At 42.0% G+C, this 20,196-nt stretch overlaps 2 protein-coding genes across 2 annotated transcripts in view; one reads left to right on the top strand and one right to left on the bottom strand.

Moving 5' to 3' along the window:
- The window catches only part of LOC135482724 (integrator complex subunit 3-like), a 414,475-nt gene that overhangs the window by 148,948 nt on the left and 245,331 nt on the right, over positions 1–20,196 (bottom strand). The gene's annotated exons all lie outside the window — the stretch shown is intronic.
- Positions 9,295–20,196, top strand: part of LOC135482719 (protein unc-13 homolog B-like) — a 220,494-nt gene continuing 209,592 nt past the window's right edge. Inside the window, exons 1-3 of the mRNA XM_064763021.1 lie at positions 9,295–9,435; positions 9,682–9,711; positions 18,605–18,643. Of these exons, the coding sequence (XP_064619091.1) occupies positions 9,414–9,435; positions 9,682–9,711; positions 18,605–18,643 (91 nt within the window). The 5' untranslated portion in view covers positions 9,295–9,413. The remainder of the gene's footprint in view (positions 9,436–9,681; positions 9,712–18,604; positions 18,644–20,196) is intronic.

Below are 20,196 nucleotides of genomic sequence, written 5' to 3'. Positions count from 1 at the left end.
GCGATATTTTTATTTGCCGCCTGTGTTTGATGATATGCACCCCGGCCTGCGTTCGCGCCTCCTGTTCCACATTTCTGAAAGCAAAATTTCGGGGGGGGGGGGGGGTTTCGCTTGGTACCATCCAATCGCAATCGCCTTGTAAACATTAGAAATACTTCTAAAACACCTTGGTTGCAACGTTTTCTTTTTATATGAGATCTTGGTCATCAGGAAATCATGTAATGAGTTTCCTCCATCACCAAACCAAAAAAACTAACAGCAATATCAATAATAAAAATGATCCCCTGTTGATCTTGACGGCAATACTCTATGACTGCATGCATGCCGGCGCCGGGCAGTTGATGCCGATCTGTGTTATACATTGAAATAATTATATGCAATGCACTGCTGGGTATGGCAAGCCAAAGCGGAATTTATTCAAGACTTTAGAATTACCATTCAAGAAGTTAAATATAAGTTCAAGAAGGAAATATATGTTCAAGACTAAAATATGTTCAACCTTGAATCAAATGTTTTCAACCTTGAATAAAATATGTTCAACCTTGAACAAAATATATTCAACCTTGAACAAAATATATTCAAGACTCACGTGACCATATTCAAGACGCACGTGACCACAAAATTAATGACGTAGTTGCTCATGTTTTGATGCTTTACGGACTTTCCCGAACCCGCGTCCGGACTTTCCCGAACCCATGGTACTTGTGTTGCGTTTCGGAGCTCGAATTGTTCGCACGAGGTTTTGACACATGGTTGTACACGTACCTAGCCGCCTACACCTGACATGTACTGTAATCCTACACATCATGACATGGATGCCGAGTGAATGTCAGAGTCGATACATGTTTCACATACATATCAGGCAAATTATAGGTTCAAAATGCGCAATGCCTCTCACCTTTCATTCTGAAGGCCGACACCACTGTATCGGATTCTCGTTGTCTTTTGACATGTTTGAGTGTTTAGGCTATACAGGCAATCAATCATGTCGTGAAACAGAACGCATCAGAAGTACCACAGATTCTACGCTCTACGTCATCAATTTTGTGGTCACGTGCGTCTTGAATATGGTCACGTGAGTCTTGAATATATTTTGTTCAAGGTTGAATATATTTTGTTCAAGGTTGGACATATTTTATTCAAGGTTGAACATATTTTATTCAAGGTTGAACATATTTTATTCAAGGTTGAAAACATTTGATTCAAGGTTGAACATATTTTAGTCTTGAACATATATTTCCTTCTTGAACTTATATTTAACTTCTTGAATGGTAATTCTAAAGTCTTGAATAAATTCCGCTTTGGCTTGCCATAGCTGGGACTCTCACAAAGCGTTTCGAGCTGCTGTAACTTTAGCCATGATTGCCCGGCCCGACGTTGACGGAATTAAAACAGTTCATCGATCTCTGCGCCTCACACGTCATAGAAAGGTTGCCGCATTCAAGTCGCTGTGTCTCCCACTGATCGAAGGCTTCCCCCAAGGATATTCTTCGCTTATCCGCTTCTTTCTTTCCAGCTTATCGGGCAGTCTCCCGCCGGAGTCTCCCTCTCTTCTTGACAAGGAAATCGCCTTCATTTCTTGTTCGAAATTTCGCGCGCTTCATCTCCATCCCCCATGTTTTTCTTTATGAAGTTATGTACCTCCGCAGGACAGGAGATTTTTTTAATGGGAAGAAGGAATCTGTCATTTTTATTCCTTCCAACCCGGTCGGCAAGCTGACATCCAGCGACAGTACCCTAGCGGCAAATCAAAGAACTGAAATATTGTAGATTGTGGTCCTTGATATTCGAGACAACACGGTACCTACGGGACAGTTGAGTAGGCCTATGGGCTACTACGAGCTAGATGGGTAGAAATGAAAGCACGTCCCCTCATGCAATGAATTCGTGCAAACGGATAGCCTGTTTCATGGGGTTTCATGCAGTTTCAGTAAAGCGCCCCTCAAACGAGCGATTGTTGTTGCTGCGATCTGCGACAGTTCTTGCTGCGACGGGCAATACAGATCTCCGTACCGTAGGCCTATCTGAGGGAGACGGAACGACCAAACTCTACTTTTACGTGGTCTGCTTTAAATTGATTGTATATTTCTCCTCTTCACTTCGTTAGGGCAAAGAAAATTAAGGTAACGGTTTGAATATATCGGGACTGCCAGTCAACGACCAAAGGTGTTTCACTGCTGTTACCGTGAAATACTCTTTATACGTGACCCGCAGACAGGCCGACAGCAGATCATCTCTAACGATATTGCAAGTCAACTCATTAAATCCGGGGACGATCTATTTACGCGTATTTCTGGAACCTGATTCAACATCTCCAACAACCAGTCGCCATTCTGATGCTCTCGACATGATTAATTCTGTCCATTTACATCTGATCCCATTTTCGCTGACATATGATTGTATTGACCTATTGATGACACATTTCACAAGCATCATTCGACATTCTGCCAAGTTACTTAACGTTGATGTTTTGAATCTTGCGTGATCGTTGATCAAACATTGCTCTTAACTAATGAAAGAGTAAAGAACTACGAAGTCTTCTTCGTCTAACTTATTTGTTTGTAACATAAACATGTTGACTTTGCACGAGAAACACTATCTTCAAAGGACGCTTGAAAAATTCGACCCACTCCATGATGACAAAAAGTGATGCAAGATTCATCATTATATTAGTTCGGTTAGAGATACATTACGCCGTTAAAGGAGTGTTGTATATATAGTGCGTTGAATGAAGCTGGTCAGGAGCCAAATGCTACTTCATATCGTATCTGAACTCCTCACTGAATTTAAAAGAGATGTTTTGCCAAGAGAAAGTGTTGCCCCCAACCACCAAAAGTGAAAACTATATCTTGGTTCTTGCAATAAAAAAGATCCGCCCGGCCTTCATGTTGGAAGTACTCTCCGGAGGAAGACTGAAGATCGGCCTTGTTCCTCCCGGGGACAACGTTTAAGATGACTGATGAACTCCCTCGGGAGTCTAGTATAGAAAGGAGGAGTCAAGTCTGTGGGTAACACGTCACCGCACATGATGGCCAACATTATTTACAATATAGCCATAGCACCAAGGTGGCAACGCTGAAATGTTGGTTATCTTTCATTTTTTACACATCTCCTTGCTATCACGGTCGGCACACGACATGTATATGATCGCAACATGACATGATGTGATAAATTTGAGCTATATCTCACGCCCACCATGACAACACCAGAATCAGCACCACGTTGCAACCAAACTAATAAGCTATGGTGCCCAGTATTTGCGAGCAGTCTGTGTTGACATGAGATCCTTAGCACATCTCGTCTGCTTCTTTCAGCGCCTCCTGGACCATTGTTGACTCAAATAAATCATGCTATGGCGTTTCATTGCCTCTCGTTCCGGTGCTAAACACCCCGAACTTTCAGACTAGCTCATTCCTGCTTAGCCATGTTTAGCAACAAGAAAGACACTGGGGCCTAGCGTATTCCATAATGATATATTTTTTGCCAAGAAGCAGACGTCTGCTCCCTTGTTTCGGTTAAAATCAGGAGCATACGGTCATTGGGCTGTGTATGGATAGGAAGGCTAAAAAACAAGACTCTTCTTTATCATGTTAGTGAGGGTCGAGGTAGGAGTTATTTCCAGGAAGTTGGCGAGCATGCAGATACCACTGGATTTCTAAATGAAAATTTCATTCCTGCCTTACCCATTTACGAGCGCTTCGACACATGTTTCCTTTAACCAATTGTTCACAGAACCAGAGATGCTGTGTCTAGTCGTTCTGTCTTCGGGGACCAATAACAGCATATAAATTCTCTCCGTTCGATAGCCCTGGCTAGTCTTGGTCAATTACAGATTGGTTCCAATAAATCTGCGTCTCATAGCGAGACTCCCCGGGTGAGACTCAGACGAAACGACCAACAGTGACAAATGAACGTTCACAACCTTACAGGCGAGCGGTAACCAGTGAAGTGTTGCCTATGTTTCGAGTTTACTTCATGATATATCGTTCTTTGCAAGCCCTCTTCCCATTCCAATATTGGATGGGCTACTGGGGACGGCGAGGTTAGGGGAAGAATCGATTCGAAGTTGCAAGTGGCCCTCTCCCATGCTTCTGGTATCGACATCTTTACGTTACCACTGGAACTCGAACATAGTTTAAATCGATTCAGAGATGGCATGATTGTTTATCGGAAGGAAACTAGGTTCTTTTTTCTGCCGGACCGGCAAGTCAGCTTACTGAAAGAAGGGTTCTGGGTTTAATGTCTCCGTATCAACTCTTTTGTTCGCTGTGACTATTCCTCTGCGACAGTGCCATTTTCATAAAGTCGTCAAAAAGATTACCGGCGTCATTATAGGAGCCGCCCTCCTTCTCCATACATGTGACATTTTGCTTACTCCACTGACAAACATGATAATTAATATGGACGCATACATGTACATGGATGAAACTGGTGACTTCCGAGTTTGAGACGGACGTCATCTTGGAGCACGTTGGGCGGACGAGGAGGGGCGACATGGTCATATCAATCACGGACCTAAATTCTCCATGGGAAGCTTTTTAAAGGAAACTGTATGATTCGCTAGAAGGCGCTGAATGCTTTCTGACTTTGTTTTCTTAGCACGATTTCACCAAAGGTCTATTAGTATAGTACCGGGTAACAATCTTGAACCGCACCCGGAACATACTTTCTTGGAATCGCAATAACCAATTAAATGTATTAATGATTAATCAGTGTGCCCCATTAATGAATGTAACTGTTTGGGTGTTATGATTTGGTCTGAGTATCGATCCTGTGTAGATATTTGTTCCATTCTCAGCTGCAGACTCTGCAGTCATCAGTTCGATGATATTTCGCTAGCTGTCAGCATCGTCGTTCGATAGCTAATGTTATTGATCGAAGACAAGATAATATCGGTTCGACACGCCAGGACGCTTACCGGTCAATGAGTAAGCCCTGCTCGTGTCATCGGGCTATTCAACAGGATAGACTAGCTATTAATTTAATGACGGGGTGAGCTCAGAATAGGGACGCGAATAAACGCATTGACCAGAAGATCCGGCTGACGTCAGGATGAGACGACAGAACCTAATTCCTTATGCATCTGTATGTGATCGTCATTCTTTAGGGCATCTTACTGACTCTGTCCGGATGTCACTAATTAAAACAGTGTAATATAACAAAATAATAAATATCATGGCCGCAGTGACGTCGGTAAAGATGGCGTTGTGTGTTCGCACCGCTTTGAACTGGTATTGTGACTATCGTTTTTAACTGCAATCAATGCCTCAGGACGAAACCTTGGTTCGATAGGAAGAATGTGAAGTTTTTTTATGACGTCAACGAAATCTAAAATAGAGATAATTCTGATTAATTATTTTTAGTTCATTCCACCCATTTTAAAGGGAGACCAGGCAGGTCCCTGTGATTACTGATTCTTGTCACAGGCACACGTGCTGACCAACGCAAACGAGAGATTTTTTCACAAGTCACAGCGATTTAAGTCGCCGTTTGTGTCGGGGGGGGGGGGGGGCTAAAGATTTACGTACTGCTAAGAATATCTCAGCCCTGGAAGTTTTCAAAACTGCCCTTGATATGAGGTTATGCAATATTCATTCCTCACAAGCCCCAGGAGGGAACCTTGGATTTCAACTGACAAAGGTTGATTGATTAACAATGATTGATAGGTTTCACTGATTTAAAGGCTATGACATGTTCAATACGAACCCGATGCTAATGAACTGAAAGCGACGGCTCGAATCAGTTAATCCCGCAAAAAGTTATTGTGTCAGTCGCTATTCTGAATGGCCATGCCAGTCTCAAAGTTTCTGTCTGGTGTTGATCGCCTTGATTGATTGAGTTTGTTGATAATTTCTAAGGAGGAGTGCGCGTCGATGCATTTTCTCAGGGAGAGGATGGGCTTCCACTGCATGCGATTCTTCCGGCAGTCACCACCTTGATAAAACTTTGTCAAGCACGACTCCACCAGTATGTCCTAACAAACTCGCTTGCCGTTACCTTTTGTGCCGAGCGCTGTTTCGTCACGACGCAGCGGGAAACTCTTAAGTGGAGGCCTCCCGTGTTTACGAATTCACCCGACCAAGATTTTGATCGAAATATTTGCACCTGAAACGACCACCACTCCTTATTCGAAATTTCAAGATTTACTCGTCGATAGATTATGGCGGACAAAATGGCACTGTTGATGACGTAAATGGCGGTCTCTTTTATACAGGGATTAGCCTCCCGACTCAATTTATCGAACATGATTAAGCGTTGAGAGGAGAAATCAGATAAAATCAATAGTGTGATGGATCGTCTGCTAAGCGTACGGCTCTGTCGTCTGCCTCGGTAAGAGCCGAGCTCGAGAGAAAGCTCTTGAAGCTCAGGCTTGATGGTCGCTGGCACAGCCAGGGTGTTTTCATGGACAAACGGACATGAGACTGAGATTTCGTGACCGCACATATTCCATTGGTTCTCTTTTTGGTTTCACCCCGAAGCCTACTATGGAATCGGATAGAAGACGTCCAAACGTTTTGAATACTTTTTGTAAGAGGCTTTATTACCGCTCTGCCAACACGATCATATTCCTTCAAGAGATTGCGGCGAATGGACCAATTATTAGTCAGCCTTCATGACCCGTTCCCGGACATTTCACTGCCAGGTCATCAATCCGTCTACCTAACGTTAGATCCGCATTGACTCAAACTAACATGTGAGCAATCCACTGGCAGTAATCCAAATATATACTAATTTTCCTCGCGATCGCGTGAACTGGATGTCGAAACTGCGGGTACACGTTTGCCTCAGGTCCTCGGATGCTGAATAACCACACTCTGACTCAAACTAAAGTGATCACAGTTCAGCTCGACGTACCACGTACTTTTTATTATTGAAAAATAGAAAGAGTGTGTATATACAATCCCCCTTACTTTGAACAACTTCCACAATGGCTTCTTTCCCTGATGGCAGGGCCATATTAGGTCAGGGCGGGGGTGGTGCGGGAGGGGTGAGGCAATGCTTCATGATTGAAATAGTAACAATACGATGCTGCATGAAATATACATGTAGCCAGAACAAAACAGAAGACACGTATGCTAACCTAATTTTATGAATGAACCTGTGCACATTTTCCATGCGACATCCCAATGTACACTAGTTTCTGTACCATGAAAACTTTCTCCAGGACACATCACCGCCAGCTTTTACACAATGTACTCTTCCTCCAGGGAACATACCTCTCTTTACACCAGCTTGTGTAACTTGGACACTTTTTCCTCTTCTCCAGGGAACATACCTTTCTTTACACCAGCTTGTGCTCCATGGATACTTTCTCCAGGGAACATACCTTTCTTTACACCAGCTTGTGTACCTTGGACACTTTCTCCAGGGAGCATACCTTTCATTACACCAGCTTTTGTACCTTGGATACTTTCTCCAGGGAACATACCTTTCTTTACACCAGCTTGTGTACCTTGGACACTTTCTCCAGGGAACATACCTTTCTTTACACCAGCTTTTGTACCTTGGACACTTTCTCCAGGGAACATACCTTTCTTACACTCCGAACGCATTGGACCCGCCTCGCCCTGTCGCCCGGTACGAAATTAGGATAACGCGACGGGCTGCCCTGAGGGAGTCTAACCTTTCTTTGCACATACACCTTGTGTTCCGTAGACACTTTTCCCAGTGGATATACCTTTCTTGTTACACCAACTTGTGTGCCATCATTCCATAGGGCGCTTTTTCTAGGGAACATACGGTCTTCTCATTCCAGGGGACATACCTGTACCTTTCTTACTCGAAGTTTCCACTACACTCCGGACGCAGTTGATCGGCCTCGTTCCTCACCATATAGAGGAAGGACGACCAGGATGACGAAAGGGTTACAAAACCAAGACCCAAGACCCAAGACCCAAGACCCAAGACCTACAAAACCAAGACCCAAGATGTTGATGGGTCTTGGTTTTGTAGGTCTTGGGTCTTGGTTTTGTAGACGGCTGTGTGGGTGTCTACAAAACCAAGACCCAAGACCCAAGACCTACAAAACCAAGACCCCCCACCTACAAAACCAAGATCTACAAAACCAAGATCCATCAACAAACCTACTCCAAACTAGTACCTAGTACCATAGTACCTGCCCAAGAAGTAATTACACTGTTCCTTTTTTTTTTCATTCACCCTAACCCTTTAGAAAGCTAGGCTATATTATCACGAATACCCTCGAGAGGACTATTTAAGGTATTTTAGCTTTTGTATTATATCCTTACCCCGAGATCCTTATTTTCTTGGAAAAGCTTAACCAGTGTTAAATGTTCTGAACAGAATCTGAGTACAAAGCATCAAAGAGCTTGTTTATATAGGAGCTTCTGTTTTATTGATAAATTGCAACTTCCTGCTGAAAAAAGGAGAGATGTATATGGGGTCTTGGTTTTGTAGGTCTTGGTTTTGTAGATGGGGGTCTTGGTTTTGTAGGTCTTGGTTTTGTAGATGGGGGTCTTGGTTTTGTAGGTCTTGGGTCTTGGGTCTTGGGTCTTGGTTTTGTAGGTCTTGGTTTTGTAGACACCCGTGTGGGTGTCTACAAAACCAAGACCCAAGACCCAAGACCTACAAAACCAAGACCTACAAAACCAAGACCCATCAACATCTTGGGTCTTGGGTCTTGGTTTTGTAGGTCTTGGGTCTTGGGTCTTGGGTCTTGGTTTTGTAGACACCCGATGACGAAATGGACTGCGAGTCTAAATTTACACCAGCTGCCGTGTGAAATTTTGAACAACCCGCCCTTGCAACTCCAATCGGAGATGACACGCAACAGTGAAAATCAAAATAAATTATTTTCTGGTATCCATGGAAACGCGGCTAACGAGTGTCAGGGAAATCCGCGAGGGACGCTGTTGAATTTGTGTCGTCTGCAAGATGAAAATTGGCCGTTAAATATCATTTCGAGCGATGTTTTACACAATTTTATGCCAGAGTTCAATAGTTTTATTACCACCCCCCCCCCCCCCCCCACCCCTCGTTAATTTTTAACAGTTTTTGGGTTATCTCTACTTTTATTGATTTTTTTGACATTTTGTCCACAAGACAGTGTAAATAACACTTCTTTATTGTGTTCCAATCTTTGATTGTTCCAATCTCCGATAAAGGCACTATAAACTTGTGTTTACATAATCTTTGCGTCTGCCCAAGGGGTTTCCCAGATCGTAATGCTATTTTCGGCATATTTCATTCCGAATTAATAATTAATTAGGTCAACTCGGTGATGACGTGACGTCATCGTTTAAATGACTATGTGCAAAATGGCGACTACTGGATTGCCGAGTTGACAACTGGATTTTCATCGGCTTATACTTTCCATTTAAAACCACAACTCATTTGGATTACTAGCATGTGATGTGTACGGAGTAAATTTGGATACAATAACCAAGGAAATAATGTCTTTGCTTTGCGTGTGCGGTAGGTAGCAGTGTTTTTTCAAGCGCGTTTCCTTCGCTTGACACATCGGTCGGTGGTCGCGTGGTGTAAATGTACTGTGCGCTATACCACTACTGTGTTATGTGTATACAATGTATACTGTTACTGTAGTATGTGATTTTGTAAGCATTTCCAAATGAGGTTCTGTCAACTTTTGCCAATGTTTTCTCTCTTGTGTATTTTAGTCGAGTTGAAATTGACAGCGTATTTTCTCTTTTCTCTTTTCAGTTAAAAAAGCAAGACTAAATAGTGCACAAGGTGAGTTGGGGCAGTTGGTGGTGTGTGTGCTTCGATCAAAGGGGGGGGCTGTGCCTGAAGTTCATTGGGGGTAGTGGACAAGCGATCAACGGCAGCATATAAAGACTTTGTCAAAGAATGTTAATGGCCAAACAATCAACTGCGCCATATAATGGCTTCGTCAAAGAATGTGCTTCAGTTAGTGATCACTTGTACATTGGGGGTGACGGATCAGCGAATCTGTATTTAAACTTTTTGTACCCTAGCGGTAACCAGACAAGCATAGACGAATTCGAAGAAGTTAGTTTTGGCGCTGACCAGTGATGCGTTTCACCTTGAACAAAGGAGCGCCTTGTCTCTAGGCATTGTCCGAAGTCGGCTGAGGCCTTCTGACGTGTTCTGAGTGTGCGCATTTGATTTGTTTTGGCACTAATTCGTCTTCTTCGAAGCCTTCTATTCTCTAGCAGAAGCAGACCCTGTATATGGTCTAGTGTCGATGGGGGGAAGGGGCAACATTCATTCTAGGATACCCTGTAGAGAGCAGGTTTCAGCTAGAAATTGTTGCTTCAACGAAATAAGGTGGGGGGGGGATGTGATACGCCAGCCCCTAAATCTGCCAATGTAGTGGAGAAGATAGATGGTAGTGGTGATTGACGGAGAAAATATCATGTCTTTCATTCTCAATTACATACTCTACTCAATACTATTTGTGCCGTTTGAGTTCTATCATAAAAGGCACACGCCTCTATCAATAGAATATCACAAAATGCTACTAAATGCCACTTAGGATCGTTACAGGTATTGTGGTGAAAGTTGTAAATATTTATCAAGTTCACAATAGGCCCTTGGCTGAATAGGCCTTGCTTGGCTGTGTGACAAATCTTCTGTTATTTCTAGGCTCTCCTTGCTATCGCTGTTTTGGTATTTGATATGTCATGGAAAATTGTCACCTGTTGCATAAATGATTATAGTAGCCTGAGGGGTTATTTGCAACTACAGTGGAACCCCCTTAGCGGACACCTCTCTATTAAGGACAAGCTCTCTATTAAGGACACTAGTTTTGCTCCCAAATTGGTTGTTTCCATTTAGTTTGACCTCTAGTCAGGACACATCTCTATTAAGGACGGCACTTGCCAGTCCCGAGGGTGTCCTTAATAGAGAGGTTCTACTGTATGTATACTGATGCATGAAGTAGATTTTACATATAGCATTCTTTCATGCCTGGAATGGTTTGTTGTGTTGGCTATGCAAATATTTCAAAAAGTCTTGTCCTTTGATTGCCCTGTCTAGCAGTGGTGTCTTCAGTGCAAAGATCCAAGTATTTTTGTGCTATAAATTATCACTTCTTGAGGGTGATGTGGTGATGGACATGTATTAGAAGATACCCTCCTACATCTCCCAACACCAATTTTGTGAATAGACTTTTGATAATTAGTAATCAAGTATATAATGATTAGTAGAAAGTGTCAGGAAGACCAGTGGCAAAGTGGCTAAAGTGCCTGGCTCATGATGAGCAAGACATCTTTCAAATGAGCCCTAAAATCAGGTGTCCTGTGGCAATATTGATTACAAAATGTTGCAACCATGAATGACTAAATTACTGATAGGTTTGGTGGTAGATGCTGGTATATTATCAAAGACTGTGATTAGCCATGTGGCATACTGAATGCACAACAATATCAATGAGGCTTTTATTATCATAAATAACACATTTCATTGAGTATACATTAGAGTCAATGACATCATTATGAATCAAAACAAATCATTCATTCATTGTTTTTAAAGCTGAATGATATAAATTTTTGCATCATGTTTATATACTTTGTCAGCTTAAATGTTTGACTTGCATACAGTGTAATAGAAAATATCCTGCATTTCCTGAGGGCTAATATGGCAGACCTTCTTGACCTCTCCTCCCTTTGAACATGTTGATAAAATACTTGATTGGGTTAGTTCAGAGAAGTATAGGAAGTATTGTTTTGTTGCATTTTCTTGTTTCCTATCTGAGGATTTATACCTTCTGGTAGAAAGACTAGCAAAGTACCCACAGTGCGGGCAGGTTGTAAATGTACATAGCTTTACACAGTGTTACCCACAGTGCGGGCAGGTTGTAAATGTACATAGCTTTACACAGTGTAAATGTACATAGCGTTACATTATTGGACTTCTGATTGAGTGCAGCTGAGTCATTATATCGGAAGCAGAAACAAACTTCAACATGCTTTTGGATTCGATAATCTAGTGAAGTTTTTGTTTAAAAGTTTCATGATTCTAAATCATTTACATGTAGTCCTGTTAGTGTGTGCCTGGCATTTTTCAAACTGAATTATTTACAGAGTTATGGTTTAGAAAATGGTGAAATTACTATGAATGTAATAGAGCAGGTTGCTACTATATCATAGCTGAATCGTTTCCGCAAAGTCTTTTGAAAGAATTAATTCACTGCATGCATCTACAAATGCGGAAAGGTTGGGAGCATTTTATTTTCACAAGTTTGGGGTCTCAAGTTTGGTTACTTACATAATGACATAGTCTAAAGTTTGTTTCACATTTTCTAATCTTCAGTTCCTTCAAACTGGGAAAGTGGAGGAGGAGGTATGTCTCAGTATTGCATGACATGAGTTAGTGGTCACTATGGTCACAGTTATATCAGTTTAGTCGTGTTCCTAGACGGATCTCTAGTGGAGTGATGTCACTTTATGATGTAAAGGGGTGATGGTTCTTCACGTATGTTTGTTGATTTCGTCTCGTGTTAGTCAACATCTCTTGGCGGGTGCAACATTTGTGTCACTTTTAAAGGTGGAGTGTCTCAAGATTATGCTGGGGTGGCACCATGCACCTTCCTAGAATTCCTGGAGCGACTTTGGTTTTCTGTCAACGTACATGTACACACTTGTTGGGAGGTTTGTCTGTACTTGCTAATTTACACAGGTATAGCGCCATCTACACAAGAACTTTGTAACTAATCATTGTTGCTGACCTGGCATTATTTCGAGACACCCCTACTTTCACATTCTCGGAAGTGGTATGTGATGCATTTCTTACGTAACTTATTGGTTTTGCATGCGGGATCAAACTTGATTCAAGGCTACCGCCTGTTTCATTTTGCTGCTGACCTGCATCTGAAAAGTCTCTCCGATCCAACTGCAATTTAGTGAAGGGATGTTACTTTTAAGAACAGTGTCTAATTGTCATGTGATGCTATTCTGTACTATTCACATTGTTGTGTATGACTGGAAAGATCCTCCCTTATACTTCCAGATTTGTTGTTGGCTTGTTTTTGAGATGATGAAGCAATATATTATATCAACAGTTGTTGTTTCACTAACGTCTGTACTGAGATTGTTGTGTTGTAATTGCATAGAGTGAGATTGTATGCAATTTTATGTGATTTGTTGGTGGAGGGTTTGAAAATTCTATCCATACTTTGTTAAAGTGGAATAAATTGCATGGCACTGCATGGATTTTATTGTCAGTTGTTGGTTTTCATAACTTCTGAATTAAAATAAGTATTTCACAAACAAACATAAACAAAGCTCTGATGAACTTTATCCATTTTACCATGGTGATTCTCGTTCCTGAATCAGACAATTTATGCGCAGGAAGTGAATATCGACAACGATCGTGTGATATTGGGTGAAGCATTTGTTGAAGATTATAGCGTGGGAAAGTGTATGATATTAATTGTTTGCGAGACGAGTTGTAGGTAAAGTCCCAGTTATGCATTAATGATGGTTTCTGTATGGTGAACTGTATTTATTTGTTGAGTGTTGGACAATTAAGCAATATTTAGATATTCTGAGAGGTAACATGTCTGACTAATTTTAATCAGAAAGGACACTGGCCTTCATCTTTCTTCTCCAGCAGCTCTAGTATTTCTACTCCTTCTGCCTAAGGAATTTTTGAGATGCATGCTAGACAGTCGGTCCCTTTTCGGTAACAAAGTTTGCTGTACGTCCTACATGTCCTAGGGAGTTCACCACAGAGCCCCAGAGCCGTGTGGTAAGGGTGGTGTTCGTTGGTTAGCTATTAAATCCTCTCTATTCTTCATGGCACGTAAGGGAGCAGGTCTGAAGTCACTAAAAACATGCTTTTCATGAAGATTTTGGCCGAGTATCACACTTACTAGGGACAATATGGTTATCCCTCCCCCTTGACGAAGCCTCTGGTGACATGTATGGCCCTGTTGGGATCAACCCCTTTTGGTGATTTTTAATTTGAAGGTGGGATTGTTTCCTCTTGAATTTCTGTGAGCATCTATTTGCCGTCAGTAGTCTTGGTGTTGAAAAAGGGAACCGTGATATTTCAGCATTACCACAAGCATGCTATACATGCTATAGTACAGTGCTGTCATGTATCACTAGCATCACCTCATCCAAGAATCAATAAATTGCGATCCCTCTTAGTGTACCTGGAGTGATCTCTGATCGTGTTTGGTGTTGTGCAGGGTCGTCGTGCGGGCATTCACCCCATTGCGGGAAGAGGTGATGCGTAGATGGGTTGTGGGTTGTGATGCGTAGATCCATGCAATGTGGGTTCAAATGATATACACCGCCAGCTCTCTTCCTTATTTCATCCTATTGCAGAAAGAGATACATGGTGGTTGTGTTGGATGCGTAAATCCATGGATGCAATGTGGGTTTGACACTGTGACACTGCCACATCGCTTGTGACTTACTCCTTATTTCATGAGGTTCTGCAGTGGCCAAAATGGCACCTTTTTGCCATTATGTTTAAACCCAATTTGACAAAACAAGTGTTAGGTAACTGACGACTTACAGACATTTTTTCCGAAATTTTCGCGAATTGCAATAATAAATAGGTGTGAAAATGTTGAGGTTTACAGTACATCATCATTAAGGCAAGGGTCAAGTTTATCAAACAAGTTGATATACGCAGCTTCTGAATATATGGATCCATCACTTGCTCATATTGTACATGTCAGAATATTTGCCTGATTTGCTTCATATGCAGTCACGCATCAGATGATGAGATCAATATGAAGCTGGCAATTACAGGTTTGTTCGCTGGAGAGATCATTTGTAAGTCTCTGGGGAAGCAAACAAGGTCATGGTTCCCTTTGGAGGTGGTCGTTTGGCTGTCTCTGGAGGAGCAAACAAGGTCATGGTTCCCTCTGGAGGTGGTCGTTTGGCTGTCTCTGGAGGAGCAAACAAGGTCATGGTTCCCTTTGGAGGTGGTCGTTTGGCTGTCTCTGGAGGAGCAAACCAGGTCATGGTTCCCTTTGGAGGTGGTTGTTTGGCCGTCTCTGGAGGAGCAAACAAGGTCATGGTTCCCTTTGGAGGTGGTTGTTTGGCTGTCTCTGGAGGAGCAAACATTACAAGGTCATGGTTCCCTTTGGAGGTGGTTGTTTGGCTGTCTCTGGAGGAGCAAACAAGGTCATGGTTCCCTTTGGCGGTGGTTGTTTGGCTGTCTCTGTACGAGCAAACAAGGTCATGGTTCCCTTTGGAGGTGGTCGTTTGGCTGTCTCTGGAGGAGCAAACAAGGTCATGGTTCCCTTTGGAGGTGGTCGTTTGGTTGTCTCTGGAGGAGCAAACAAGGTCATGGTTCCCTTTGGAGGTGGTCGTTTGGCTGTCTCTGGAGGAGCAAACAAGGTCATGGTTCCCTTTGGAGGTGGTTGTTTGGCCGTCTCTGGAGGAGCAAACAAGGTCATGGTTCCCTTTGGTGATGGTTGTTTGGTTGTCTCTGGAGGAGCAAACAAGGTCATGGTTCCCTTTGGAGGTGGTCGTTTGGTTGTCTCTGGAGGAGCAAACAAGGTCATGGGTTCCTATGGATTGGAGGTGGTCCTCTCTGGGAGGAGAAAACAAGGTAATTTACTATAGAATAGAAGGTAATTTGCTACCTATAGAGGAGGTCATAAATTGTTAGCCTCTGCAGGAGCGAACAAGGTCATGATCCCTTCTGGAGGAGCTCATTTATTAGTCTCAGGAGGCGCAGACAAGCTCAAGGAGATCCGCAGTAGTCTCTAAATGACAAGGGCATGGCTACCTACAGAAGGAATATTATAAGCATGGTTATGGTATTCAAGTTTATCTTTGATACATAGAGATCACATGCTCGTTAACCTAGCCATTGATCACTTTCGAATTTAGGGCCTCTCCTTCCCCTACGTCATGCAAGTGAGATATTGCGATTGCTTTCTTATGGTCATCTCCATAACAAGACCAATGCAGATTTCATGTCCTGTCTAGCCGTGGATTGATTTACTCCGCTACAGCTAAAAGCTAATGGATAAACCAGTTCATGTTTCTTAGCATAATGTACATGTGCTAGCACTGTCATTCATATGATTTCAAGGCGGGAGTATGCAGGCAGCCATACGTTGCAAAAATCAATACGTATTGGCTAGTAACGTGGCTAACTGATGTAGAGCTAACGGCACTTTGCGAGTGAGGGTGAACAAGTACGCAACTGATCTGTCTGAATTGAAATCGTGTTTGTGAGTTGTTTCTAAGGTGACTTCTCCAGTGTTTTTCGTTAGCGGTTGGAAGGTTGGTCTAACTTAAATTTTGTTCCAAGTAAATGAATTTATAAGGCTTGATTGCTTCGAAGATCCGTCAATGAAAATCATCACTAGTTGCTGTGTTGATTATTGCTTGTCACAGTTGTAAAAATCACTTGTCTATGGGGAACTTTAGACATGAGTGGGGTATCAAGTTGGCACTTGTTGTTGCTGCCTAGTCACAGTCCAGTAGGTTCATCGGAACAGGAGTGGGTGGCCTGTCTGACTTCTCTCATCACCAAAATGGACCTTTTTCTCCTAATCTGATAAATGACCAAGTAGTCGGCCATGTTATCACATTATCATCTTAGCCTTCCTTAAAAGGCTGTAATATGGCGTGATAAGTTGCTTACCAGCATCTAATGACCAAAAGCATTATTTCGAGTTGTCATGGATTCTGTCAATGTTTCCATGGTTTTCACAGAATGTTGTGGATACCAGTGGAATAGAATCTGTGTTGTTTGTGTTAGAATTTGTACTGTAATCCCGGCAAAGTTTGTGTGCCGTTCATTTTTTGCTTTCGCAGATAATTGTGAAAGTAAGCTGCGAATGAGAAAATGTGATGGAAATAACTGTCAGATGATTGTCCAAATGCTGAAGTGACGGGACACCAAAGTTGCAATTTCAAGAAACCGTGAAATGAAATTGCCACAAATACTTCTAGGTTTACAGTACAGGTCAGCGATGGATGAAACAACTTTCGAGGCTCTGTTGTCAAGACTACCATTGCGGTGAAAACTTCCTTTCTTCCTTGTACGTCAAACGTCAACTTTTCTTGGGGCATTTCTTCTCAGTGGGCCGGGATGCGGTCAGGCTCTTATCTGGTTTATGATACGCGTGGGAATTATGAGATGCTATTCATACGCCCGCTTGGGAAATGTCATTCATAATCTTAGAGCTGGTGCATTTTTTCTTATGTGTTTAAAAAAACAGAAGAAGCTAAGATAAATCTTGACTTTGGAGTGGGAAGTACGACAAGCAGCTTTTGATGCCAACATTTAAAAAGCTTTTATGAAGGTTCCGTAAGGGCTCATTTTGCTTTCTAACAATGTCTTAGGTTTCAAGTTCAATAGTTTTGTAATATGATCCTAAAATGTAGGAGCTGGCTTCAAAAGATACTTGATATGCACCCTCGCTTTAGGGCATTGTTTTTCTTTAGCAGGATCCAACTCAATGGCTTATGTAGAGAGGTTGCTACCACTCTTCAGATAACCTAGGAGTGGGAGTAGGAGTAGGCCTGATAAAAAGCATGTTGCGCCCAACCCAGCTTAACCGACTTTTAAATATGATGTGACGCTTCTGCTAGATGTAACGTCAAGACATAGCGGCTTTGTCTCAACAACAGATGAATAACGTAGACTTTAGAAAATCATGCAGTATGATATGCATCAGGCACTGACATGACTGAGTGGAAGTGGGAAGTCACCTACGACTCCAAGACTGTTAAATCATTTTTACGACCAAATTTACCAAGGAGGACGGAAACACCCCACGCCAACTGTTGATGTTATAGGCAGGAAGGGAATCACCTCAGAGTCAGCTTGGGCATCAGGATGGTGTGCAACCTCTATTATTCATGACATGATTCACACATCGTATTTTGCTGAGAAGACAGAATAACGAGAACTCGTTGGATAAGAGCTCTCGAAAAAATTCATATAGGGCATACAGGTTCTGCCTTCATGGTAGGAATAAGATGTACTGGCAATGGTCAGCTGAACACCAAGCCCTTTGGCCTCTTGTTCAGAATCTGCCCAAAGTGAATTTTCTTGTTACCTGGTGAATAATTGGAAATATTCAAATATTATAGTTCTCTCACGCCCGTGCCGAGTGGCTGGACCCAAATTGACCTATTTGAAAAAGTCTCAATAAACCAAATTGATGTTACAATTAAAGCAAGGCACAACCTTTTCCGGTCATTGACCCTGATTTATTTCATTCATTTCATCCTTCCAAGAAAATGACAGCATGTTGGCTCGGCTTAGATGGATGTTGTAGTTAATCCATCATCGTAGTGAATAAGAAGCCAAGCAGTCCGACAGAATATTCATTAGAAAGATGCACTCAGCAGCATTTTGTATGATCAATTGATTTAATATACCCCTCTGTGAATTTCGTTATAATCCATCTTTTTAGTGCTGGTAGTTAATTGACAGAGAGTTTCATGACAGTTTTACTTACGTTTTAAATTAATTAATTCTCACAAAAATGAAAAAATGAATCTGGTACGAGCAGTAAGTACAAGATTTATCAATGAAAGGTATCCCTCCTGAGGATTTTGACTGGGCTGTTCAAAACTCTTTTTTATAGATACTAAGTGTTTCTTGGTTGGTTTTCTTTAACCCTTGTCCTGTCCTTTCTATCTGACCAGTTTCCTCTTTTTGTCATTTTTAGCGGCAGACTTGGCTGGTGGGGGCAGAACGCCCCAGCAAGGTACAGTATTTTCTTACAGAGTCATCGTAAGGGTTTAGCTCTTTAAAAACTGATGGTATAAATGAGTTCAAAAACAGCTGGCCAAAGACTGGGTTCCTTGACCAATTGGATAATTTCTGTACAACTTGACCTCTGTAATCATGACACCTCCCACTTAAGGACAGCACTTTGCCATTTTCAAGCGTGTTCTTTTACAATACAGAGGTACTACTGAAATGTGTGACTTGAATATTGTTGTGGTTTGTATTTTTTCTTTTGGTACATATTCGATCACCATCAGTTTCTAAATTATGAACTCTTGAATAGTGAAATATTTGGATGTAGAGTTACCGTTTCAGGAAAATATGGAGGGAGATGGTTTTCATCACATACACCCCTCTGCACTCTTAGAATTAAAGGTTTTTGAAATTTTGAAAATATTTTTAGGGTTTTTCAACCAACACAGATATGCACCCCTTAGAAGTTTTTCGGTATAATGACAAATCCCTAAGGTTTTTGAGATTCCAAAAAAAACTCTAATGGTGTTCCATTTTACCTCTACGGGGTCCATATTGGTGTTGGCCAAAACCCATTAACTTTTTTCAAAGACTCATAAACCGTTATTTCAAATAGTGGTGTATCCTCGCTCTGCATCCAGATATTCTTAGATGACTCTATTAGAATAGTTGATGTACACCAGCATGAATCTTCCTTTAGGGAGTTGCACTGTAGTAATCACTTGCATTTGTTCCAGTGTCTGTGCACACATCGCGTTGTTATACAATTCTGTTTCTGTTAGGTGAAAGTCACTTTCTTGCCGATCACCTGAGTAGAACATTGCATGTCTACACCAATGTTGCATCCTTCGCATATCTTATCACGATGCCCTTCACTGGTATTTGATTAATTTTCTGGACAGAAAGCATGTCCTTTGCACGTGTCAGCATTTCCTACTTGTGACGAGATCCTACCCGCATCAGCTCGACATCCATGCAGTACAGGAGCCGTGGTAGTCTATAGATGCATGAACTCTCAGCTAGCACTGAAGAAGTCGCTGGTTCAACCCCACAAAAGGTATGAGACTCAGGTCTCTGCTTTGTCAGACTTTAACTTAACTCAGACCTTGCCAATGTCACGTTAGATCAAATTACACAAATGTTGTTACCACGTTTCATTGGTCACGCCTCCAGAGTCACATTGCAACTTGGGAGAACTTTTGCAGCGATGCATGGACACCTGTACAGCCTGTACTTTGGAAAAATTATACACCTGGTAATTGCTTTGTCACCTTGACATACATATCACTTTATAAACCCACCCCTTAAGTCCTCTCTCACAAAAATTGGGAAATATTAGGCTTGCAAAAATAATGGGGTTTACAGTTTCACCATTTAATTACGTGTCTATCCCTTTATCAGTGCACCTCTAGTCACATTGCTATGTATTTCAGCTACGGCTGTGAGAACGTCAAAGGAAGTTTGTGATGTTGGAATGAAAGGGAATCTGAGGGCTAATGGATGCTAAGTGTATCAACGTTTTGTACTGTGTTCATGGAGGTTGTTTCCTGTGGTGGA

This window comes from Lineus longissimus, chromosome 2, assembly GCF_910592395.1.
Source record: "Lineus longissimus chromosome 2, tnLinLong1.2, whole genome shotgun sequence".
Taxonomy (NCBI): domain Eukaryota; kingdom Metazoa; phylum Nemertea; class Pilidiophora; order Heteronemertea; family Lineidae; genus Lineus; species Lineus longissimus.
This window is presented reverse-complemented; position numbering and strand designations above follow the sequence as displayed.